This window comes from Mauremys reevesii, linkage group 12, assembly GCF_016161935.1.
Source record: "Mauremys reevesii isolate NIE-2019 linkage group 12, ASM1616193v1, whole genome shotgun sequence".
Taxonomy (NCBI): Eukaryota; Metazoa; Chordata; order Testudines; family Geoemydidae; genus Mauremys; species Mauremys reevesii.
The window spans coordinates 5,678,881-5,691,519 of NC_052634.1; the positions used below are offsets into that span (position 1 = coordinate 5,678,881).

Genomic DNA, 12,639 nt, shown 5'->3' on the forward strand with positions numbered 1-12,639 from the left:
CCAGGACATCACAACCTTGAGAGTTCCTGGCATCAGAAAGTCAATGATGTAGCCATTTAAATTACATGCCAATGTAGAATAATGTCAAGGTTACTTGCAAAAAAAAATTCTCCGAAGAGGAAGGAATTTTGGAATGAAACCAAAGATTTAACCAAGAAGCAGATAGTGATTAATTTGCTGTTTGAATTCAACACTGTCTGTCCCCTGTGGAATGACACAGGCAGCACTCAGGAAAAGCGGGTGGGTGGGTTGGTTGTATTTTCTCCATTAGAGAGAATGCTGCTGGCAGAAACAGACAATTTCCATTTGAACCGTTAAACCGAATGCAGCTCATGAGTCCTAGAAATTAAGTTGCACTGAAACATTCTTTCCTTCTGTGTCTAGAATGGTTTAAAAACAGAGGACTTATTCAGCACTGGATCTATTCAATACATTGTATAAACAATGTCTTCTTCCTAAAATAATACCTTTGTCAAGACAAAGAGTGGTAAGAAGATTTTAACTGTTTATAGCAGATAAAAATGACTGTCAGAATCACACACACACCCAACGTTTGTAAATTCTTTACTGTATAGATTAACAAACAGTCTTCCCGTTTTCACACTGACTCTCAGGGCCCACTCAGAACATTATGTGAGGCACCTTGTGTACAATTCACTAATTGTAACATTGGAAACAAAGGTTGAACCTTCCCACAGCCAAATTCATTTTACAAAATGGGAAATTAAACAGTAATTACACTGCAGCAATCTAAACAATACAGCCACTGAAAGAGAAAAATGGGCTTCAGCCATCCAAGATTGTTCCTGATACAATAACTACTAATTCACCCCCAATTACACTGCAGCTTCATTAGTTCACTCTTGTCTGAATCCAGTTCACATCAGCCTAATTCTTCTCTTCTGGCAGAGCCCGACTTCCAGCCCATTTTTTTGCTGCTGATACTGGCTTTTGCAATAAGGAAGCAGCTCAAATTGTAGATTTCTAGATGACTCAGCATTGGGATTTCTACCCATGCACTATGTACTCTTAATTACTGTTTTTCTCTCATTGAATGATTTAGTAACAATATGATGAAGCAGAGGCAGCAGTGAACAGTCATGTTTTGCCAGCAGTTTCGTTGCATCTCAGAGGCTCCACAGCATAGCCACAGCCTTGCAGATACCCACATCATGATAGTTGAAGTAGCAGAGGCCTGCAAAGGTCACAGCTGAGAGTACATACAGACCTGTATTGGCCAGTTTAACAGATGTCTCCCCATGGACATAGTCAGTTATAACCTGCCCAAGACCCCTACAAAAAGAGAGAGAAAGAAACATGCTGAAAAGAGATCAGAGCAATACCTAATCACATCTGTCTGGCTCTCCTGGCCATCATCTATGGGGCCTTTCCCTGCAACGAACACTCTTGTAATACTCACATTCCTCAGTCTGCACATCATCTCCTAAACTGAGCCAAGTGCCTCCACTATTCAGAGGCTTTTGCTGGAGAAAAGGACTCACTTCCCACTCAGCAAGCAGCAGGAGGACGTTTGTACTGACTGGTGATTTCTGAGCCAAATAAAGCTTGGCTACTAACCCTTTTAGCAGAATCTAGGAAACACGCAGCTAAGAGCTTTTCCGTTAATGAGTAAATTTCACTCCCAGGGGAAGAGGACAGTGAGAGATGCTGTTCCATTAGAGAAACAAAGAAATCAGAGCTTGCTCTACAGTCAGGAGAATGCTAGATCCCAGTCTCTTCTCCCTATGTACAAAGGATGCCAGGCACTGGGACACAAACAGGGAGCCTAGATAATCTCAAAGACTCATATTAGGTCAAGAAGTTGGCAGACCCTAGAATTCTCCTGAGCGTGAAGAAACAGATGGATGGCATGACACACACACAGGTCACCAGCACAACAAGCCAGCTGTTCAGTTCCCCTACAGACGTCTAAACAGCAGAAGCCCCTGCAGCCTTTGCTTTGGAAGTGGGGAGTTTCTTACGATCAGAGAAACATTTTCAAACTATGAACCCCCATGTGCAAAGGGAGGGTTTCATTTTGTGGCCTTTCTCCTTGAGTTATAACAGAAAAGCCAAGACAAACAGTGTTTATCCTGGAGCAATAGATAAGTAAAACCGAACAAGTTGGCTCTTGTTTTTTGCTCGGGAAAGCCCCTAATTGTCTGCACAAAAAAGGGGTTTTTATTGTCGACATCCAGTTTAGAATTTACTAACTTTGTAGAGTCACCACAAGATAGTCATGGAAGAAATGTCAGTATTTGCATATATTTTTACTCATGAGGAAACTCAGACAGTACAACTCAGGATCCTTCTAGAAACCATGCCATGTCATAGGTAATATCCTCTAAACAGGAACCACCACTGTGAGAGTGTAAGGCTCACACACACAGGATGCAGATACCTCTGCAGGAAAAATCTTAAGTCTGGCTTCATTTTAAGACTTCTCATGGCCCTGATAATTTTATTCAGTGAAAGAATTCCCAACAGTGGTGATGTTTCAGAAGAGCAGCAAATAGGCAGGACCCAGATTTCACAGCTGCAGGGGGAGCTTCTGCCATTTAGCAAAGTACAGGGGTCTGGCACAGATATGAAGGGACAACACTGAGACCTCTCAGTACATGTCTCTTACAGTTAAGAGAGCATCTTTCATCCCAGAGAATCCCAAAGTGTTTTTCCAACTGGTATACAAGTGATACCTAACAATTAACCTTCATTCTGACACTTGGGGAGTTGTATGCCATGTTGTTGCAATAAAAGATATTACCTCACTCACCTGGGGAGTTGAGCAGTCTGCCACTTTCTAGACATCTGGCACATCATAAGAATGGCAACACTGTCAATTAATCCTACTACACACCTGTGGACCTCCCCAACAGGAAGAAGTGAACAGAACAAATTCCAGTGTATGAGGAAGATGAAACTACAGTCAATTGGTTGCAGTCAGCAAACATATCTCACATGGGCCAAACAAAACACAAACCTACAAACTTCAGGATCTCAGCCTCATAAGTTCAAGATGAGTGATCAGTAAGTCCTTCACTATCCACTGATGAGCTGCCAAGCCTGAACTACATAACAGAAACCTAGCAGCCTGATACTGCACTTTCAGTGTCATCGTCCCTTGCTTCTTTGCTCCTCATCCCCTCATGCTCTCTTCAACACAGCATGACTGAGGACAAATCTGGAGGTGAAGTAGCCAATCTACTCCTCTCCTGGATAAAAAGTAGGGGAAGCTCTCTTGAGCTCAAGTCTGCTTAATCTGCAAGAAGAGAGTCTATACTAACCTGGGCATCCTACTCATCTATAAGCCACCAGATAGAAAGGTCTTCCCAGAGGAGCAGAAAGAAATGCAGTCTGACCTGGTGATGAAAGTCAGAAGACTCATCATCTTGACAGATTTCAACATTTATATGTATCAGAGGGGTAGCCGTGTTAGTCTGGATCTGTAAAAGCAGCAAAGAGTCCTGTGGCACCTTATAGACTAACAGACGTTTTGGAGCATGAGCTTTCGTGGGTGAATACCCACTTCGTCGGATGTATGGGATCTGCTCGTGCATCTGACGAAGTGGGTATTCACCCACGAAAGCTCATGCTCCAAAACGTCTGTTAGTCTATAAGGTGCCACAGGACTCTTTGCTGCTTTAACATTTATATGGATGATCATGTCACTAAAACAATCACCCAATGTCTCCTATTCAAACTTTCCACCGTAGGTAATTTCTGGATGCATGCATACAGAGCCACACCATGGAATGAGTATCACGCACACACCTGACCTCCAGGTAGGGAAAAAAGCTTTCTGTCACAAGGCAAGAAACCACCACAACCAAACCCCAGGCCTGAATATTCTTGGGATCCTGCTAAATTCTAAAACTTAGAAAAATCTATCCAACCAAGAGCCCAAGTAGTACAAGAATTAGCAAGACACTCCAGCCACTCCTTGCTACTGCCATAGAACACTGTAGCATGAAAGCTCTCTCTCCAGCCCCTCTGCAGACCACTATGACACTCACACAACCTGCAACTCAAGGAGTAGAAGGTAAGAAAACAAACATTGGTGGTGGGACATACAGCCTGAAAAAGGAAGACAAAAGGAATGTCTACAGATCTATGCCACTGCTGTAAAGGAGGCAACGAGCCCACCTCTCCTTTGCTGCAGAGAAGCCATCCTGTATAAAAATTTTCCCATACCATAAACCCAGACTGTTCCTTCCAAGCACAGAACCTTTTCATGCTAGGGATTACCTTATTTCACAGAGGAGATCAACCCCATCCAGGAATACCACCTGGTGAGCAACAAGTTCAAGAGCAGGACCAGATACACACACCCTTCTTCCACAGATCCCCATGGAAGCACTGACAATCAGGTCACTGCCCCTGTGACTCCAACTGCTGTCCTTCCTGGATAGGAAGAGATATCGAACATCTGAGATCCCTACTATCAGACTGTCAACACCTCCTTTGATTAGGGAAATGTACCATGCACCCTAACCCAGGCAATATGCCAACCAACATTAGAATAAACCACTGCTTGACACCAAAGACTTCATAGTGTATGATCCCCCTTTTCCTAAGCAAACTAATCTAGTAGCTAGTCAGACAGTCTCCAATGTTACCTGTCACATGCCAGCATCCTTGATCGCTCTCAGCCAGGACCTGGTGAAGAGAGAGGACTTTTTGCACTGGAACACTACCTGGTTGTGGACAAGGGAAGTACATCCATAATGCTGTGGGACCTGTCTCGAGTATCTAATACTGGCTCATCACCAAAGATTCCTGTCCCATCTCCAAGAAGCTGTAGTGCGAACAGACACTCCTAGGACAGCTCAGATTCTTCCTCTCAAACCAAACCCAGAGGATTACTATGGGACACTGTTCTCTACCTCCAAAAACCTTCACCTGGAGAGCCCCACAAGGCTCTATCTTCTCCCCACTCCTTTATCAATAATATCTATAAGAAGCTGTTAAAAGAGTCAATAAGACAACTTGAGCTGAAGCATCAGCAGAACCGAAATAGCCATCTCTATATCTCGTTTATGTCAAATGCAAACAGTAATGGCTCCAAACTTACTCAATACTTGGTTGAAATCAGTACCTAGATGAAGCAAAACTGATCTCGTGGCTGTCACATATGAAGACGAAGTCTCTCGTACATTTCCCAAGTATGAAGAAAATGGTACGTGACAGTGATTTTAACTCATCACCGTTTGTTATCCACATTCAAACACTTGTGGAACAATTTGAAAAGAGATTTCAACAGATTTTTTAATTAACCATAACCGGCTATGTATGTTAAAGTAAGAATAATAAATATATTTGGACCAGCAGTTCAACAACGTTTTATATATAGGACTGAAAGATTATTAGCCTCACCTTCTGCTACAGCTAGTCTACATTTTTCCAAAAAACTGTCCAATCAAAACATAATTTGACTTTTTTTAAATAAATAAGATGAAAAGTGGTTATGATATTTATTTTGTAAAAATTCCTTAATTTTTCTTGCAAGTAGAAAAAAGAGCAAATTCACGTGTTAAGGTGAAGGAGTAAGTGCCAAATAATTTAATTAATACCTTTAACATGAAAAATTATCTTTTTTCATCTTATGGGTTCATATATTATATAATATTAAATATGATGTTTTTCATATTATTTAATGTACAAATACAAAATAAGCCTTGAAAAATTGTTGGTGCCCACCACACTCTTCTGAAAACATGAATGTGCTACTGGCCACAAAAAGGTTGGGGACCACTGTACTGGAGTATCACAGCTAACTGTGTAGCTCGAAAGCTTGTGTCTCTCACCAACACAAGTTGGTCCAATAAAAGATATTCCCTCACGCACCTTCTCTCTCTAATACCGTGGGACCCACACAGCTACAACAACATGGCATACAACAATTCCATCTGGGGCTGATTAGAAGACTGTGCCAGTTCGGAGAGGCTTGTGAGTGCAGAAAACAGAACTTTCACAGGACCTCGACCTAGAATTTCTTACATCAGACAGAAACCACAAGCCTCAGCATAATCAGAACTAAATACCAAAAAGGTTTATTTGACTAGCTTCCCTTCAGTGAGTCATGCACTTGCACATACAAAGACAAATCTGATAAAGTGTCAAACCATTTGTCCTACAGGCTGAAAAGTAAGAGTGATGCTATTTCCATTTTAAAGTACTTGGAAAATGTTCACTTATTAGAACAATGGGGGCTACGTAGCCTTAGAAAGGTAATGGAAAAACACACCCTCATGGATACAACATCCTCTGGTCAAAAACTTACAGCAATTTAACAGCTATACAACCACAGGAAGTGAAAAATACTGTATCCAACTGAAAAAGGAATTTACGGAGCTAAAGTGGAGTTATCCAAAAAGATATCTGGCCAGGATTCAAGACTAACATCCTGACTCTCTCAAAAATGCCAGGGAATTAACAAGCATGTGTAGTCAAGACTGATTTTTGTCTCACCCAAAAGATGGCACCTTCAGTAATACAGTGCCCCTAACGCTAAGCTGATGCCCAGACTCTGTACTGGCTCTGAGGAAAAAGAGCCACCAATAAAATCTTGAGTTTCCCTTGGAGGTCTTATTTAAGCACAGATCTGTCCTGGTGCTGCTTTAGGGGGATACTCTGAAACATTCAGATCTGAAGGCCATTTACAGCCTACTAGCCAAGACAGCCAATAGTCCCTCTTAGGTAGATTTCCTACTGTCTGCAAAGTATGAGATATGGATAAGGGAATAAACACAGGAGACAAGGTGAAAGAAGGCTCCCCTAATAGATGTATCTACCCTGCCTTCTAACTGAAGAGGCAAAATGACCAAGACCGTACCTGGTGTTAGTCTGGTCAAGGGCTATAACGGACCAAGATGCCAGTCACAATAACACAAGGAATAAGAGTTTCATTCTTGCGTTTTACCAGGTGTTCTAATGTGAACATCCTGATGTGCATAGATTTGCTCTCAGCTCCTTTTGCATCCAGGACTATAAGCCCAAAGAGTAGCTCTGGCTGGTCCTGTTGAGACATCTACCAGACTTTTTCACACCTACGCTTACCAGTGCCCATGGAGTGTGAGGGCTGCAGCCAGTGAATAGTCCATGGCAGGTCCAGGATACAGATAGGCTGCAGGGAGGAGACCCAGCAAGAGGACGCTGACAGCTCGCTCACTCGTCCAGTGCAGAGATGCAGCCTTGGAACCGGCTGCAAAAAAACGCATTTTCAACACAGAGTTTTTGCTCACAATATGAACAAATGGTTAACTCATTCTGACCAGTTTTGTGCAGCTAGGTGCTTTCTCAGACCTAGATACACAGCCCTTAGCGGGGCAAAACCAGGTTGCCTTTGACTTATTGCTACAAACCATATTCGTAAGAACATAAGAATGGCCATACTGGATCAGAACAATGGTCTATTTAGCTCAATACCTTGTCTTCTGACAATGGCCAGTGCCAAATGCTTCTGAGGGAATGAACAGAACAGGGCAATTATCAAGTGATCCATCCTGTCGTCCAGACTCAGCTTCTGACAGTTAGAGATTTAGGGGGACACAGAACATGGGGTTGCATCCCTGGCCATCTTGGCTACCAGCCATTAATGGACCTATCCTCCATAAACGTATCTAATTCTTTTTTGAACCCTGTTATACTTTTGGTCGTCACAACTTCCCCTGGCAATGAGTTTCAAAAGTTAGCTGTGCATCAAGTGGAAAAGTACTTCCTCTTGTTTCATGATACCTGTTTCCTACTAATTTCACTGGGTTACCCCAGGTTCTTGTGTTAAATATTCCTATTTTAAATACCGCCTTAAATGCTTGTTTTAAATATATCTTCTCTGAATGCTCCCTCTGCTGTTCAGAAAATATAGTTCCTTTAATTAGGATACAGACAACAATAGACTGAAAAAACTGATAGATGAGGCCAAAGGAAATGCCACCTTTGTTAGTTTCATGGCCTGCTGTTCATTAACAGGCCCTTTCACAAACACCACAGAACAGGCATTTTTTAAAACAATGGTAAAGATTGTTGCCCTACTGCTTAATTGTATCAGGAACTGCCTGCAGATGCAGCGCTTGCCAGTTCTGCCTCCTTGCGGCCATCACTGAGGGCCCTGCTCAGTACATGACAGTTTGAAAGGAGTGGCTGAAGAACAATGAAGCAGCGTAACAGGATAGAGAAGAAAGAACTCTGGGCACCAAGATGCCCAGATGGTTCTATTTCCAGTTCTCCCATCAACTGTGTGACCCAAGCAAGCCACCTCCCTTCTCTGAGCCTTAGTTTTCCACCGGTGATATGGGATAATGATATTGAAACTCCTCCCCTTTCTTTGTAAAATGTTTTAAGACCTATGCATGGAGTGTGCTGTATCCGTTAAGTATCTGATACCTCTGTGATAACTCCATGAAGAGCTGAGTGCATGAATTAGGATTGCTGTTATCTTAGCAAGAGTAGGGGTTGGAGCCTCTGGGACTTCCCCAGGTATTCAGTGCCTAGAAGTAGCCTAAGAGGCCCCATGCTCTCAATCCTCTTCCATAGACAACTACCAATACACAGTTCTGTTTGCACAGAAAGTGACTCAGACAAGCACAGAAGTGGTAGTTTGGGTTCTTTGTAACCTTGCCTACTTTTCCTATACATTTTGGACATCACTAGAAGAAATATGGTTCTAAGAGATGTTGACATATACTGAGGGAAGCAGGACACCTTACAATACACTGGCAATTAATAGCAGAGTGCTAGCAGCGTAAAGTTACAGAGAACTGATTTTAAACACACATCAGATCATTTGTCTAAATGCTTACTGCTGTTTGATCAATGTGAAATCATGAGCTGGAAAAGAGATACAATGTGAACTGTACCAAAAAGAAGACATGGAATTTCTCCTGCTCTGCGCAGGGTGACCGATATATTAGACAAGAACTGCTGTGACAATGGAACAAAAGATCACCAGTAAAACAACTGTAGTGGACTAATGCGCTACTACCATGAACTTCAAGAAACACTTTCCAACATGCAACAAGTTTCTTCTTGACGTAAATGTAGCAAACTTTTTTTTAAGTTGAACTTGTTTACATATTGAGACTGTCCAAGGCGGCGTTGTTTCAAGCAGAATGGTCTGTGGAAAGAACTGTTAACATAGTGTGAGTAGTTATCATAGTACGAGAAAGCAGAAAACTTGGAGGGGACAATGTGTGGGGGCAGCTTGGCTGTCACGTTTTTATTGGTTGGTTTAGTTTTTGTCTACATTCTTCTTTCTATTTTCTGCCATGGGTTACGGCAGAGGTCCCCAAACTATGGGGTGGATCCTCCAGGGGCCACGGAGGAAGGTTTGGGGGTGCACGACGGGGCCCAGGCCAACCCCCACAGGAGGTGGGGAACGCCACCCAGACCTGTTATGACCCCAGCTGCAGCTCCACTCCACCCCTAGCCCAGCTCCAGCACCAGTTGCAGCTCCATTCTGCCCTCTTTCCCTATCTGCCACCAGGCCAGCTCCAGCCACAGTCCCGCTCCATCCCCAGCCCAGATCCAGGCACAGCCGCAGCCTCGCTTCAGCCCCAGCCCAGCTCTGCCCTCATACCCTCTCCACCCGCAGGCCAGACTGACCTCTCGCCCCAGTTTCTCCCCCAGACCCAGTTCTATCCCCAGCTCCACCTTCAGCCCAAGCTCCTCTGCTGAGCCAACTGTGCAGTAATGGAAGGGAGGACACAGGCAGATTCCATTATTGGTTGTGGGGGTGACAGGAAAAGTTTGGGTTTAAAGGATATAAAATCCTAATTAAACCCTGGTCATAGCATTTCTCAGGTTTAATGGCATACATTATGACAGCCCTGGATTCTGGTCTTTGCCTGTTTATCTTACACCAATCTCCACTGATTCCTGCTAGTGGAGAAAGGAAATTTTGTCCAGCAATGAATCTTGCCTCCAATTCAGTCTTTCTAGCCTGACCTCAGATGGACCAGAAGCTCCTGTCCAGAGGAGCCACAATTTCTGCACCAAGCTTACAACAATCACCATTCATCTATGACAGGGCCATAAAAAGCATCACCCATTCTTTAATCTATCTTCCCTTTTCCTTTCTTGTGGATGTCTGTGGAAATTGACTTGACAAAACTAACATCTTTGTTAGTAAACTGAGAATGTTTGTTTGAAACTCAGTCAATTTCTATAATTTAAGAAAAATGCTAAGAAAAAAAAAGCTGGTTTTGGAATTACACTTTTCCTGCATACTGTAGTAAAATGACATTGCATGTGAGATTACAAAGTTAGTTTTAGGCTGACAGAAAGAATCATGAAGTTTTCAGCAGAAACCATGAAGTGCAAAGTGAGATCTAAAAAGCCGTAACAGCACTATTTCCTGTTCATAGAGATGACCGCCTGAATTTTCAGGCAATACCAATTTCCATGCCCTTCAAAACAGGAGGGAAAAACCACACAGCAATTTGCAAATTTTTGCAGCATCGAATTATATCGTAGATGTTTACTTGTCCAACTAATTTAAATTATGTCAATTGATTTTAAATCAAAAGCTTGTTCAGATTTAAGTGCAGTGAGTAGATAAGGCAACTTATCTGGGACTATACAAATCACTCCATCAGGCCAAGAAAACACTAATGACTAGGGTGATCGAGCTGGTTGAAAGGGTCAGGATCAAATATCACATGAAAACAATAATACAGATAAAGAATAGCAGCTTCCCAAGTGGTTATTAACAGAACTTTTATCCCAAATTAGACAAACATACCGTAGCTCCGGGGAGAGATGTGGATTTGATGTGCCAGAGTTGGCCGATCCAAGGTCGTTGTACAGGCAACCACAGGTCTGGTCAACAGACTTTTACTGAGAAGAACTGTCAACAAAACAAAGATTGATTAGTTGCCTTTTACACCCCCAAAACTTAAAGGTAAATACCTGGAAGTTAAACTACAGCAACCAGCATCTTAATCAATAAGCAATAAGAGTCCAGAGGGCTTCCTGAAAAGGAAAGCCAGTGGTTTCTTCAGAAAAAAGGATGCACAAATAGGGAATACAAATTACACCCCACAAATAACACCTGGTGTGTGTGTGTGTGTGTAAATGTGTTATTTGCAAAATTTCTAACAAGCCTGGTGTACACATGCTTCAGAGTTTCCCTACTAAGGATTTAATATCCAAAGCCCCATGCCTCCAAAAGTGAGGCAAGCTGCACCCAAAACAGTGCTTCAAGGAATCTGAGACAAGAACATTAGCCACCAACTCTGGCATGACAAACTTTGCAGCTATGTTGTGTGCATTAGGGAAATCTTGCCTTCATTTCATAAGCAAAACAGGCTACATTAGAAAAGACCTGCTCAATAAGTTGTTCTGGGTAACTACAGTATTTTCAAAGATCTGAACTGCTAGTAAGTCTGGTGTGTTCTTTCTGATGCTTGTTTGCACCTTTAAGCTCCCAGATCTTTGTGGCATTGACTCATTCAATGGCTTGGCATAGCTGACACATAATAAAATATTCTGCACATCTACAGTTAAGTAGTAATAGCGCTATGCCTTTCACAAAAGGCCCTCAAATGAACTTTATTTTACTACCTCTTTAAAGCTCACACAGGCAGGTGGAGCGCTCCACAATTACAATTGACAACCGGTGAATCAACAGATAGCTTAGAGCAGTTACTCTCAACCTTTCCAGACTACTATATGCCTTTCTGGAGTCTGATTTGTCTTGTGTATCCCCAAGTTTCACCTCACTTAAAAAACTACTCGCTTCCAAAATCAGGCATAAAAATACAAAAGAGTCACAGCACACTATGACAAATTGCTTATGTTCTCATATTTACCATATAATTCTCAAATAAATCAACTGGAATATAACTATTGTACTAACATTTCAGGGCATGGTATATAGAGCAGTGTAAACAAGTCATTGTCAATATGAAATTGTAGTTTGTATTGACTTTGCTAAAGCTTTTTATGTAGCCCTGTTGTAAAACTAGGCCTATATCTAGAGGAGCTGCTGTAACCCCTGGAAGACCTCTGGGTACCCCTGGCTGAGAACCACTGGTTTAGAGACTCTAAACTCTCTGGGGCAGGGAGCACCTCTGGCCCTGCCTTTGTACAGCACCCAGCACGAGAGGCTCCAACCCACCTTCGAGCCTTGGGGTACCAAGCAATATACACAGCAGCGGAGGAGACGGGAAAAAAGCAACAGCCACCCCCACCCCCCCGAGCCAGCCTGCAATGGGGGAGGCCGCTCTGAGCAGCGCAAACCACGGGATTTAGTGGGGAGGCAGCAGGGGGAGGGGCAGACCGCGAGGGGCCCCAGACCCCTCAGGACCAGGCAGGCGGGTATCCGCCCCCCCCCCGCCACAAAGGGGGTCGTCACTATCGCTGCCCCCCCCCCGCATCACCCTGGCCGAGGCCGGGACCAGACCCCGCCGCCCGGCGCCGGGCAGAGCCCCCCGCGCCCCCGGCACTCCCCCAGCCCCCCGCCTCGGGGCCGCCAGAGGCCCCCGCGCACCAGCAGCGCCGCCATCTTGCCGCCTGACCCTTCCCCGACCCCAGGGCCCCAAGGGCGCCAGGGCACCCGGAAGCGGAAACAGCCCCGGGCTCGAGCCGCCGGAGTCGGGTTGGCCCCGTGCGCGAGGAACTGGCCCCTTCACTTCCGGTTCC

The 12,639-nt window shown here is 43.8% G+C and overlaps 1 protein-coding gene across 3 annotated transcripts in view; it reads right to left on the reverse strand.

Annotated features, from left to right (window-relative positions):
• LOC120375603 (beta,beta-carotene 9',10'-oxygenase-like) overlaps positions 1-12,571 on the reverse strand; it is a 78,683-nt gene extending 66,112 nt beyond the window's left edge. Inside the window, exons 1-4 of one of the 3 annotated variants that reach the window (XM_039496334.1) lie at positions 12,448-12,571; positions 10,739-10,843; positions 7,057-7,201; positions 548-1,293 (exon numbers count right to left, since the gene is read on the reverse strand). In XM_039496334.1, coding sequence (XP_039352268.1) covers positions 1,128-1,293; positions 7,057-7,201; positions 10,739-10,843; positions 12,448-12,502 — 471 coding nt within the window. In that variant the 5' untranslated portion in view covers positions 12,503-12,571 and the 3' untranslated portion in view covers positions 548-1,127. Of the gene's footprint in view, positions 1-547; positions 1,294-7,056; positions 7,202-10,738; positions 10,844-12,115; positions 12,340-12,447 lie in introns of those variants that run through there. The other 2 variants (XM_039496333.1, XM_039496330.1) reach the window with 2 other exon arrangements.
• Between the last annotated feature and the right edge of the window lie 68 nt (positions 12,572-12,639).